Source organism: Triticum aestivum, chromosome 3D, assembly GCF_018294505.1.
Source record: "Triticum aestivum cultivar Chinese Spring chromosome 3D, IWGSC CS RefSeq v2.1, whole genome shotgun sequence".
Classification (NCBI taxonomy): domain Eukaryota; kingdom Viridiplantae; phylum Streptophyta; class Magnoliopsida; order Poales; family Poaceae; genus Triticum; species Triticum aestivum.
This window is the reverse complement of record NC_057802.1, coordinates 20,026,588-20,039,415: the sequence shown is the minus strand read 5'-3', so window position 1 is coordinate 20,039,415 and position 12,828 is coordinate 20,026,588. Positions and strand designations below refer to the sequence as shown.

The 12,828-nt window shown below is 44.5% G+C and overlaps 1 protein-coding gene across 2 annotated transcripts; it reads right to left on the bottom strand.

The window, feature by feature from the left end:
• Positions 1 to 957: 957 nt before the first annotated feature.
• LOC123073849 (lipid phosphate phosphatase 2) lies at positions 958 to 4,222 on the bottom strand. Of its 2 annotated transcripts, none has more exons than XM_044496862.1 (9): positions 4,013 to 4,222; positions 3,600 to 3,690; positions 2,804 to 3,070; positions 2,622 to 2,709; positions 2,409 to 2,518; positions 2,204 to 2,297; positions 1,706 to 1,894; positions 1,564 to 1,623; positions 958 to 1,425 (listed from the first exon to the last, which is right to left on the bottom strand). In XM_044496862.1, the coding sequence occupies exons 2-9, from the start codon at positions 3,618 to 3,620 to the stop codon at positions 1,265 to 1,267; spliced, it is 990 nt and encodes a 329-aa protein (XP_044352797.1). In that variant the 5' UTR covers positions 3,621 to 3,690; positions 4,013 to 4,222; the 3' UTR covers positions 958 to 1,264. The 2 variants fall into 2 exon arrangements, with proteins under 2 accessions (XP_044352797.1, XP_044352798.1); XM_044496863.1 differs by having other exon boundaries at positions 2,804 to 3,067.
• Between the last annotated feature and the right edge of the window lie 8,606 nt (positions 4,223 to 12,828).

The following is a 12,828-nucleotide window of genomic DNA, read 5'->3' as shown; positions in this document are numbered from 1 at the left end:
TATCTTGGAGGTTTTCAAACAAAAAGTGGAATGTTCTTGAAACAAAAAGGACCCTACCTACTTGCAGTTCACTTTCTTTTTCAGTTTGCTTTCCACAACTCTATCTTGTTAACAGCCGCAGTTTTAGTTCTCAGAAAACCAAAGTGCAGATCTGCCCATGAATCATATTTTCAATACCATTTTCATTTTTGTATGCATATACCTGTGCTGGTCCAGTAGCACATCCTGAAATTTAATCGACTTTCTTCCAACTTATTCCTTCAGCCTCTTGCCCCGTGCTGAAGAGGAACCAGAGCATATAGAAAGTTACCTAGATGGTAAGAACTTACCTTACTTATGGCGACCGCATCAGATTAAACAAAGGACACTTCCTTTCCTTCCGATCCGTGGTCTGCGCTCTTGAAAGAAAAGAAAAAAAGCGAAAGTGGAAGAATCCGCCCGCAATCTAGTTGTTTTCACTGCGGTTAAAGTGCCAATCATGCCACCTGAAATGGCATTATTGGTTTCTGGCTAAACACACGCATTGGGATGCTCAGTGCACTTCTACCGAAGAAGCGAATACCGTTTTGTTGAAACCTATAAAATACAGACACCGAAGCGCGTAGCTTTTTCCGGTGTGCGTGCGACAGAAGCATATCTAACAACACTAAGGAATGCTTTCCAGCAAGATTAACATAACACAGAATCACAGAGCCGGGAGCGGTTGCCCTCATGGTGTAAAGCAGAGATTTCAGGGATCTGCTGCCTTTTGCCTCTAGCTCAACAACTAAGATCATTGATCCGTGTCAATCTCTTCTTCCCAGCTTGGAATAAGACCAAGGACGGGGAATAAATACAGTCGGTCAGTATACGTTTGCACTTTTATGTATGAACTGATAGATACAGAGCCACTGGACCACTAGCTACCCCGGGCGGTGCAGCCTGGTAGAGAATGTTCAATGCCTCTAGATATGCCCGTCATTATCGCCACTCAGTTGTGCTTGTTTAACAGCGGAATAAGTTCGTACTCAGTACTTCCACCAGCCACTCACATGGTCTATGATGTTAACACATGATTTAGATACAACAGGTGGCCCTAGAACAACTAGGTCAGAATATGCTGAGCGAGTAGTTTTTGTACACAAGAGGAACAGGCATAAACCTGAGGTGCAGATAGCACAAATCTAGTCCTAAACTCCTAGTACTTGCTTGGTGCACACATAAAAAAGTTTTTAAGGCATGCTTACTGTATAAGGTACGCTAGTCGGTTCCACAGAGGGGTGAGTTACACACTTCCAGATTCCAAATCATTTCTTGATCTCCCGTTATGGTGTTGGCCGGTCAATCCGATATGATGCTGACCTGCAGACTGTTGGTTTTGTGCATTATTTGAATTGCCCGCCTCAAGCTCCTCCAGCATGTGGAAGTATGCATAGGGCCCCCAGCCTTGTAGGGAAAAAAAGATGAGACTGTCAGTTCAAACAGAAAATTCACAATATTGAACGATAAATTGATAATACCTAGACAAGAAACTGAACTAATAGCAGAAGATATTTGCATTATTTTTTGTGGAGATTGAACAACCTTGATGGTGATATGGAGGAGGAAAGAAGTGCAGATAGCACAGCACTGCCATGATATATCCTGAAATGCATCGATTAAACATGGTTACTGAAGGCCACAGGATGCCATGCATTTGTGAATAGAGCGGGGAAGAAATACAAACCAATCAGGCCGCCGACAAACACATCCTCCCAGTGGTGTCGATAGTTGTCTATTCTAGAAATCCCAACAAGCGAAGCAAGAAGAAGAGGAAGAATCACGATGCAAAGTTTTGCCACGTGACCTTTGCGATCAAACGCCTTAATTTTGCCAGATAAGTATAGTGACAAAAATCCAAGTCCAGCAAAAGACCCTGCAATGCAAATTCTGTTAAATACTGACTACGCACGCAGTATGACCGTAGTACAATTCTATTTTGGAGGAAACAATGGAAGTGATATGATTATTCACAGTATCAACTTGAGATAACTACCTAACATAAAGCAAAGCATGGATATCCAGACTATCAAGTCAAGTCCAAGTTTATAGCACCAAAAAAGAGATAAGCTAGTAAAATTTAAGCTACAATACGTATGCAGCAATTGTTGACAATCTACCTCGGAGAGCTCTATCCATCAACATCGCATCTAGTGTAGACATGCACGTAAGGGTACAAACTTACACGACGTGTGTCCACTAGGAAAACTCTTGCGCCCATCGGTTAAGAAACCTTTCTCGCCATGGCAAATCACACCACCTGTCACTTGATCATATACCTGAGATAAACATGCCAGGAAAGTGCCATGTTAATTTTACCTAGCAATGAAACATGCCGACGCTTTGAAGTACGGAACTATACGGACATACAGAAGTCAGAAAATGCATACCTGCCTTCCATCAGGAAAGCACCGCCAAAAGAAGTCTGGCCTAGGTCTCCCTACCGCATTCTTTATCACATCAGTGAAAGCGGCAGTGATCAGCACAGCAAAAACAACACCTGCATTTTCCACGCATGAATGTGTCACCCAGTATTCGTAAACCAGATCTAAGTGCAGAGAAGAAGAGAACCATCAGATGGAGACACAAACAGAATTAATCACCTAGTATTGCGTGGTGAAGATCATAGACGTCTCTTCTAGCAACATACAGTGCTATGAAGACAAGCACAGGGCACAGCATAGAGATTACCTGTTGAAAGGTCCAGCACCCAGTAAGTATAAGAGAAGAAGGGTGAGTATAAGCTTGCGTCAGGGTATGAAATTACAGAGGTTCAGAAACGTACAGGAACAGCCCATGCTGGCACGGTACTCTGTTTCACCGGGTACCTAATATCAGTCATCATATCCTTCCCGACGAACCGGTTAAACGGGGGAGCATAATGCAAGACGACCACGAACGCGGCGAGGAGAATAAGAACGACCCAATCATACGTGTGCTTTCTTGCCAGTCCATATCCATGCGTCTGAACCGTGTGCTGAACCTGCTGCATCCTATCCGGCTGGCCAGAAACCGGTGTGCCAAGACCCTCAGTGGTTTGTGCGCAGTTCTGCTATAAGAAAATATAAATGGTGAGTATCAGTAGGCAGTAGCTCAATGTAAGCAAACTTCACCGAGGCGTAAATTCGACTGAAGAATTTGGCTGCATCGTTGAATGGGTTATCTGAATATATATGCTAGGCCTACCATCCTCGGTCTGATTCTTACGAGAACATGATCATATCCTGACGAAATATGTTTGTGGAATACTAGCTACAGTAGTAGCATACAAAAATCTACAAGATGTAGGTGACAATGCAGCAGTAACAGTAAATATGAGCCGTGCTTCAGACAGAGTAGCAGGCTTACTGAATTCATAAAACCTCGACGACTATATTATTTGCAACAACAAAGAACACATGAATTTAGATGGGACGCACATTACAACTTACTGAACTCATAGAGCACGCACAATCCCCAGCCGGGCAATCTCTGTAGAGCAGAGATCCAATGCAGAGCTGTACTATTATGCAGGCAATGCAATGCAGAGTTGTGTGACGCAGACTACATAATAAATAGCAGAGTTGGATCCTTGGCCTCACCGTGTTGCCTCCACCACGCATCGAAGACCGCGAGACGAAGCAGGACAGGCCACAGACCTGTCTTTACGCCGTAGGCAGGCAGGAAATTCCCCTGAACCAAGCAAGCACGCGTCAATCTAAGCACCAGCGGTATTTCAAGTGCATTTCCGTTCGCATCACCAAGCACCTCAACTGAATCTAGGCTGGAAAGTGCGAAAGTGACGCTGTCGATTCACGGATGGATGGGTTATAAACCCCAACACAGGGGAGCCAGGGCTGCTAAACCCTCCTCGCCTCAGAACAAGAAACCGAATACAGATGAAATAAAAGACGGGTGCGGTGGTGGATCGAAACCCTAGAACATAAAATGGCGACAAAATCTCGTTATTTTAGGACGGAAAAAAGAAAGGAATTTGGGGAGCGGCGCGCCTCACCTCGGAATTAAACCCTTGTGGGTGGAGAAGGTGGCGATGGAACGGAGGGAGGGACGGATCCGGAGATTTTCGCCGCCGACGAGGGGGGAGGGAAGGCTGGAGCAGGGGGTGCCGGAGCAGGGATTGTGGTTGGGTGCGGAGGGCGGTGCCGTCTGCCGTGCCGCGACACGTGCGGGTACGCCGGAACAAGAGCGGACCACACCACCGCCGCTCTTCTCCTCTGTTTCCCTTTCCATTTCTGCGGATGGGCTGGGCTTTCGAAGCAAGTCAAACGGGTACAATGCATTCTGAGCAGCTGGGCTCACATATATATATTTTTTAGAGAGGAAGCTGGACTTCATACAAAACGCCTCTCGTCTCTCTCTCCTGGGCTGGCATGTGTGTGGCCTCGGCCCACGATCGTTAACACATTTCCATTCCGCTCACTCGACCCTGTGCAATTGTTCACCAAGAAAGAAAGGAAAAATCAACTCTGTAGAAAAGAGAGAACCCGGGTACACATAAACCCGCTTTTGAAAAAATTATTTTTAACACGCTTTAAAATGTTTGAAAGTTTCAAAACAAAATTCCATGCATACACGTTTGCAAAATATGTTAGCGGCACAAGGTTTTGCGAGAAAATGTTTTTTTTATTTTGCATCCACAAAAAAAAAATCAGTGCTTCTAAATATCATTCCATGACATATTTGTTTGTCTTTTTTTGCACAGGTCAAAGAAACAAAATCCATGAAACTTTCTGTGCGCGCATAGAAGTGGCGATGTACGTGCGTAACTTTTTTTCATAATTTTTTGCCGTCAGGAATGTATTTTTTGAAGAGGGTTTATATGTACCCAGGTTCATACATATATTTTCCCGAAAAAGGACTCCTACTAAAGCCAGATTGGTGGTGATGCTACCACGGAATATCTGACGAAGAATCGTCACAGGAGCAAAGAAATCAATGCCCTGAAGCTGCTGATGTTTACTTAGGAATCTCCAACGGCGACCCACAAATTTCCTTCTGCATCCATCCGGGAACAGTGTGGGGTCAGTCCACGGACACGGTTGTGGGAGGATGTCATCCAACCATAACTGGATACATTTCAACGCGCATTTAAAAAAAACAGATGAAATTCATGCAAACCAGCCGAGGTTCATCAAAGTTCGGATAGAAAATAGCACAAATCATTCGTACATAACATACAAATTAAGTCTAGTACAAGAATGTCTCAAATTCGACTAGATCTCGGATGTCCAACAAGTTTTTCATCAACGGGTCAGGTCGTTCCCCACAAACTCCCGCCTTCATCTTCATCCAAGACTTTTGCACGTAAATGGCCGTCACCATGTCCTGTGGTACACCACGACAGCGTGTGCGGGCTACATATAATGTGTAGACCAACATTGAGTGAATGAATTAATCAACATGTTGAGCAAGAGCAAGCAAAACTTACGATCTCGCCATCTGCCACGTGCAATGGCCACCTTGCCTCGAGTTGACGAACCACGTCGACACTGATCGGGGTAGTGTTCCAGCGATACGACGACGACCTCACGTTGTGTGGTCGAATGATGTACATGTTGTACGGCGCAATGTACTTTCGTGCGTCAAACGGTTCGTGCACTCCCTGCCAGAAGGCCTCCCATTTGCTCCTGCCTATGAAATCCATGGATACGGTCAACCACGCACCGCACAACAACTCATCCTTAATGGTTGAGTAGCTCACCATCCTTCGTACTCTAAAAAACGACATAACATTTGAAAATATGTTTAATGGCATTTAACCGAACACCTGCCGGTTGTGGTGCCTGCAATGGACGTTGTCGACAGGAGGGCGGAGTGTACCTGGGTACAAACGGTTCCAGGGTGGACAAGTCCGTCGTAAAGGCGAGCGGACGCGTCGGTGCTGGTTGCGGACGTCCGGCAATGCCTCTGTGACGGCCGGAGAGGTGCAGCGGCGGCGGAGGAAGTGAAGGGTGCAGATACAAAGTAAGGGGAGAAGAGGTGGAATAGAAGGAAATGGGATCCGGAGGAGGATTGGGTGGGCCAGAGGTGTCGGAGTCCTACGTTTCAGGTGTCCGGACTCCCGCAAATCTCCCCCCACTTTGTTTTCAAATTGCAAAAGAAAATTGTATCCGGACCGCGCCGCGGACCGATGACCGACCGCGCTGTTTTGGATCCCCGTTGGAGATGCCCTTAGATGTGGATGAACCTTCTGGTGTTCGTTCCTTGCCCCTTTGGGACAAGAGGTGTTGTACTTTCTTTTCTTTTTTTAGACTGACAGGAGGGCAGAAAACACCCCCCCCCCCCCGGCTCCACCATTTTCATTGAAAACGTGAAACCAGGTACACAGAGAAACAGCCTTTCTGACAAAGGTTCTATGGGACTACATCATACCACACTCTCTAAACTGCAATGCAAAGCAAAAGTAAAGGGAGCCGATCGCTCATAAGGCTCGAGGGTGCAACTTATTACAAGCCTCAAAGTCTAGATCAGAAACTAAGGTGCTCACACCCAAAACAGAAAATTTCCAGCTGAGAGTGTCATTTCTTCATTCGCCCACCGGTACAGCTCCAGCCTTCTTCTGACTTGCCTGGTATGCACATCCCCATTTGATTCTCTTGAAGGTTTGTACAGGGGTCAGCGGCAGTTCCAGCGGAGTGGCAGGGCTCAGCGGCGATGAGTGTTTGCAGTTCCTCTCGGGGCTGTTCGGAGGTGTGTAGCGAACGGGAGGCAGTAAACCTGCAAACCACCCCTCATTTCCCAGCGACATTTTAGAGAGTGAGTCTAGGCTCAAGATACCTGCAGTATCATTGCCTTCGATCACCCCATAGTCAGCAGGAAAGGGGAGGTGAGGGTCATTGCCACTTTCTGTGAAACCAGCTTCAACTCTTCTAAGGGAGTTTCTTTGAACAAGATCATCCACTTCTTGAGAGTCAGATGGATCTGCCACCAAATCTGTTTAAGGTCAGTCCACATCACATTATTGAAAACCATGGAATTTCTGAACTTCCAGATGCACCACATAACACAGGCACAAACAGAGTTCAAGACCAGCTTATTCTTATGGGCTGGCCAAAATCTAGCAATAGATATGTAGTCATTGCCTACATCATGAGAAAGGATTTTAGATATTTCAATCCAAATCTGTTTAGCAACCACACAACCAAAGAACAGGTGATCTATGGATTCCTGTTCTTTGCAAAACATACATTCAGGTGGTTTAGTAATACCTCTTTTTACCAGATTATCTTTAGTCATTAACTTGTTATGAGACAAGAGCCACAAAAACACTTGTACTCTAGGAGGAACCACTATAGACCACACAGAAGGTATATATACAGGTTGCACTCCTCTAAAATTAATAATATTGTAAAGAGAACTAGTAGAGTAGACCCCTTTGCTCTCATATTGCCAAATTAGAGAATCTTCATCATCAGTCAGCACAGAGCTCTTGATGATCTGCTCTAGGCAGTACCAATTCTCCATCATGGCATTTGAGAAAACCCTTCTAAATGTCAATCTGACATCAACCCCCATCCCAAATATCTGCAACAGTCACCCCCTGCTGGTGGCAGATGGTGTATAGGGGCCAGAACTGAACTGACAGTGGGGAGGTGCCAAACCAGATGTCTTCCCAAAATCTAATTTTCTTACCATTACCTATTTTCCATCTATATCCAAACTTCAGGGCTTTTGCAGCCCACATTACCCCTTCCCAGAATTTGGAGGTGTTCTGGGGGTTGGAGGCAAAAATGTTTGGACTTTTCTTAATATATTTAGAGTCTACTATCTGTTTCCAGATCTTGCCCTCATCTTGGATATATCTCTTAACCCAATTACCTAACAGGCACAGGTTAACATCCTTGATGTTAGGGATACCCATCCCCCCATATTCTTTTCTCATGCAAACCAAATGCCAGTTTGCAAGATGAAGTTTCCTATCCCCTCAAAGTCACTCCAAAGACAGTGAGCAAGCTGGCTGTTGATCAGGTCCAGAGCCCATTTGGGGGAATTTGAAGAAGGAGAGCAGGTAGACTGGGATGCTAGCAAGACAAGCTTTAATCAAAACCACCCTAGCAGCATAAGAGAGTAGCTTTCCTCTCCATCCAGCCATTCTTTTGAGGATCTTGTCAATAAGGGGCTGGATGTCCTCTCTCCTAAGCTTGTCATAGTGAAGAGGGATACCTAGATATTTAATAGGGAAGGTACCTACAGCACATTCTAATATATTCTTGAAAGAATCTACCTCTCTGTCAGTGAGCCCAAGGGGGATAATCTCACTTTTTGAGTAGTTGATCCTCATACCAGATACATTCTCAAAACAGGTTAGAACATGTTTGAGGTTAGTAACCTTATCTTCAGAGTTGTCTACAAAGAGGATGGTGTCATCTGCATATTGAAGGCAGATAACACCTCCAGGGATGAGATCAGAGCACAACCCTGTCACTAAGTTATGAGATGATGCTTTGGCCAGCATCCTGGTCAAAACATCTATTACAAGATTAAAAAGTAGTGGGGAGAAGGGGTCTCCTTGTCTCAGCCCTTTGCCAGTAGTGAAGAAATCTCCTTCTACCCCATTGATTTTCACCCCAATGGATCCCATTTGGGTGATCTGCTTGACCCAATATATCCATTTTGTGCCAAAACCTCTTTTTTCTAGAATTTCATAGAGAAAATCAAGATTCACCTTGTCAAAGGCTTTCTCATAGTCTAGTTTGATCACTAGTCCAGCATTACCAGAGTGCACGGTGGAGTGCAGCACTTCATGTGCTGTCACCACACTTTCTAGTATGTATCTGCCCTTAATGAAGGCAGATTGGTTACTGGAGGTGAGGAAATTCATCAACCTAGCTAATCTATTAGTCAAGACTTTGGTGAAGACTTTGAAAATGCAGTTAAGCAGACTAATAGGCCTGAACTTCTTCATATTAGAAGCATCTTGTTCTTTAGGAACAAGAGTAATCATAGCAAAGTTAAGCCTGTAGATGTCCAGGTTTCCCTCATAAAAATCTTTGAAGAGGGCCATAATATCTTGTTTTAACACCTCCCAAAACTGTTGTAAGAAGAGAAAAGAGAGCCCATCAGGGCCTGGGGCCCCATCTGAGTAAGACCCAAAAATGGCTTCTTTCACCTCTTCTTCAGTAAAAGGAGTTTGAAGAGAACTATTGTCTTCTTTCTTCACTTTTTCTCCTTCAGAGAAGAAGTCATCCCTCAACCTAAACCCATTTCTACTCTCTTTTTTAAAGAGATCTTTGTAAAAGGAGGAGGCAATGTCTAACATGTCTTTGGTCTCTGTGACAGTGCCATTAGGACCATCTAGGGCATGAATCTGCGTTTTCCTCCTCCTTTGATTGGCTACAGCCTGGAAGTATTTAGTATTCCTATCTCCCTCTAGGATATCTTTATCTCTAGATCTTTGTTTGGCTTTCACTTCATCTTTAAGCCAAATATGGTGAAGCTCTTGCATCACCACTTTCATCCTATTGATCTCAGAGTCAGATAACTGCTCTGTTTCAGCCTTAATATCTAAGGAATCAAATTCCTGTGTGAGGTGGGCTTTATGTTTTCTAATATCAGCTTCTATATTTATGCTCCATCCTCTAGCAAACCTCCTAAACCTCCTGGCTTTTTCCTGCCAAATATCTATAGCTTTTTTCTTCTTGACAGGAGCTGTCCAGTTCTTGATGACTAAATCTCTAAATTCTGACTTCAGCAGCCACCATTTTTCAAATTTGAAACTGGTGGGTTTAGGGGGGCTACTCAGCCCAGAGTCCCAAAGTAATGGTGTGTGGTCACTCCCAATTCTGGGAAGAGCTTGGGAGCTGCCTAAAGGGAACAAAGCATCAAAATCTGTAGTACAGAAGATTCTATCAATGGTAGACATAACCAAATTTTTCTGGTTATTGGCCCATGTGAATTTCTGCCTGACATTTTAATTTCTAAAAGACTCCAGATCTCTACCCAAGCATTAAATTTATCACTCCAGTGGTGATTGATATTGGCATTACTCTTGTCTTTTTGATACCTAACTAGATTAAAATCACCCCCAATCAGGGTAGGGAGATGATCATCTATGAACAAGCTATGTAATTCTAATATGAAATCATCCTTACCTTCCTCATAAGGTGATCCATAAACTCCAATAACTCTACATTTAATCTTACTGACTTTGATTTTAAGAGTGCAAGAGACAGAGTATTTGAGAGAGAGCCAACTATCAATCTCAAAGATGTCTTCATCTACTCCTACTAGGATGCCACCAGCAGTGCCTTCTGCAGGCAGGTGGTGCCATCCAAAGTTTCTATTGTTACAAATGCTTTTCAAAAAAGATGAAGAGAGCATTTCTTTCTTAGTTTCCTGGAAGGCTATGATGCAAGGTTTGACTTTGTTGAGAACATCTTCTATACAGGATTTCCTGCCAGGGGCTGCAATCCCCCTGATGTTCCAAAAAAGGCAATTCATCTAAACAATGTTTTCTTGGGGTGCTTGCCCCGCCCATATTTTGACACTTTGGTCCATAGATTGCTATAATCTATCCCATTATGTGCCTCAACATTGCACCCTTCAGGTGTATGAGGAGAGCTATCATGATCATCTATGCTAAAAAAGGCATCATCCCTAAGGATATCCACTACACCAGAGGGCCCCACAGGCTCTTTGGTTTTGTCAATTCACTTCTTTAGCCTATTTTTGTCTACATTAGGTCTATCTATTTCAATACCTATCTTGCTAGCAGTATTAATGAAATCAGGATCAGAAAAGTACTCAAAGGAATTCTTTAGGAGGGTACCTTTGTAGTTGTGCTTCTCCATCTCCAGGTTGAGCATCTTCTTTTTGTTAACTGCAATTTCCAGCATAGTCTTCTCACCTACATCAACCCTGCTGCTTTTCCTCTGAGCCTGCACTGGTCCCCAAATCTTCACTTGTTTACGTGAGTTTTTTCCCCTGCTCCTTGATGACAGCATTGGGGCTGAAGATCACACCTACTTCTTCTTCAGCAAGAGGCTCTTCACAGGTATCCACTAGGTTGTTGAAGATCTCATCATCATCATCATCCTCTATCTCCATTTCTTGAAGCAGCTGGCAGCTATGAGCATCTAACTCTGTGTCATGCAGATTTTGCAGGAAGGACATGGTAGTTTGTTTTGAATGTTGGTGACTCCCACTAGTTTTTCCATTACTGTTTGACCCAGAGGTAGAGTTCAGGTTGCTTGTGCCCCTTCATTGTGTCCAGCAGGGGCAGTTGTGTCCCTATTGGCCCATGTGTCTGTTTCTCTCTCAGATCTGTCATCTAGTAAGTCATCACTTAGATTTTTCCTCATTTGGTGGCTCCACAGTAATGCCTATCTTGTATAACTTTGCACCTACTCCAAAGATTCTGCTGGTTGGAATTTTAGTGTAGTCTTTGCATCTAACTTAGACTCTGGCCACTTCAAAAAAGGATTTGAAGTTTCCTTGCCAATCTACATCTACAAGTGTACCAACTACAGAGGCGATTTGCTCCAGCACTGTCCATTCAGCCCACTTTGGCGCGGTGCTGTACTTTCCCATAACTTTGCCAATGGACCATAGGGTAAACTTGCACAGCACCGTGTGTTTAGTTTCATTTTCTATAAAAATGGAACCAGCGTAGAGGCTGATCGGATAGAAAAAACCTCCTGCTACTACACAATGAATTCACATATTGGTACGTCAAAAAAGAAATGAAGTCAGATACTGGATATGCGTGTCCTCCGGTCCTGCTCCTACGAGTTGCCACGTCCTGCGCCCACGCGCACACGTATGCAGCCGTACGAAACGGTCCTGCCATCGCGTGCCGACCTCGGCGGAACAGTGCCACACGTACCTATCCGATGTGGCGCCCAGTGTCCACACCACTGCAAACGATCTAGCTGGACGAATCACCATCGATCGATCATCATAGAATAGTGGGGAGGATGAGTCACCGCAAGGACGAGCGAGATTCCAGTTGCCTGGCCTTTTTTTTTTTTTTTGACAACTTCCAGTTGCCTGGCCTGGTTGCTTGTGGGACACCGGGAACGCTTTCCCTGTAGGATCCACGCAGCTCACACCTCACCTCACCGGCCACTGCATGCATGATTGCTTGCCGCCCTCCAACCGGCTGTTCAATTGCTCTTCAATTTCTTCATAAACAACTCACAATTTGTTCTTCTCTACGTACCTCATCCAGGGCACCATATGCTCTAGTCAAGCGTGATTTATGGAGTTCGCAGGATATAGCTAATTAAAGCTTCATGTCACGGTTAGGTGTTAGGTTGTCATGGTCCTGATCGAGCATCCAAAACAGCGGTCTCTTTCGTCGACATACAGACGCCGCTAGCTAGATTAAGTGATCTACTACAAGGTTCAATCATGGAAGATGCTCCAAGCTTGCAACAGTTCATATACTATATATTCAGTGCACTACAGATATATGTATAAGCTTGCGCGACCGGTGGGGGAGACGAGAAGGTATGCGTGTACATCTGGCTCTCATATGAGCTCTTATCAAAACTCATTTAACAAGCTAATCCAGTCCATGTCAACGTCGTATCGACTAATAGTTAACTGCTAACTGATAACAGGTCAGCCACCGTGGCGTCGTGCGACCAAACCTGGAGTATAATGCATGGTAATGAGGTGAGCACTGTATATTATATATCTCATAGAATAGAAGAAAGGATGATCGCAGGGGAATAATCCTTGTTGTACTCCTGCGAAATGTTTTCGTCGAACACAAGGAAGTGCGACTCTCATTCATGCATGGTGGCAATCGATGACGTGCACCTCTCGTGTAGTCAAGAGTGTTTTTTGGTGACCGGCCAGGAAAGC

Bases quoted from the DNA above. Each gene is read 5' to 3' on its own strand.
- LOC123073849 (XM_044496862.1), bottom strand. From the start codon at position 3,620: ATGCGTGGTGGAGGCAACACG. The intron at 2,519-2,621 runs GTGATTAATTCT...TGGAAAATGCAG, and splicing joins TCTTCACCACGCAATACTAG to GTGTTGTTTTTGCTGTGCTG. The intron at 1,895-2,203 runs GTAAGTTTGTAC...TTTGCATTGCAG, and splicing joins TCCTAGTGGACACACGTCGT to GGTCTTTTGCTGGACTTGGA.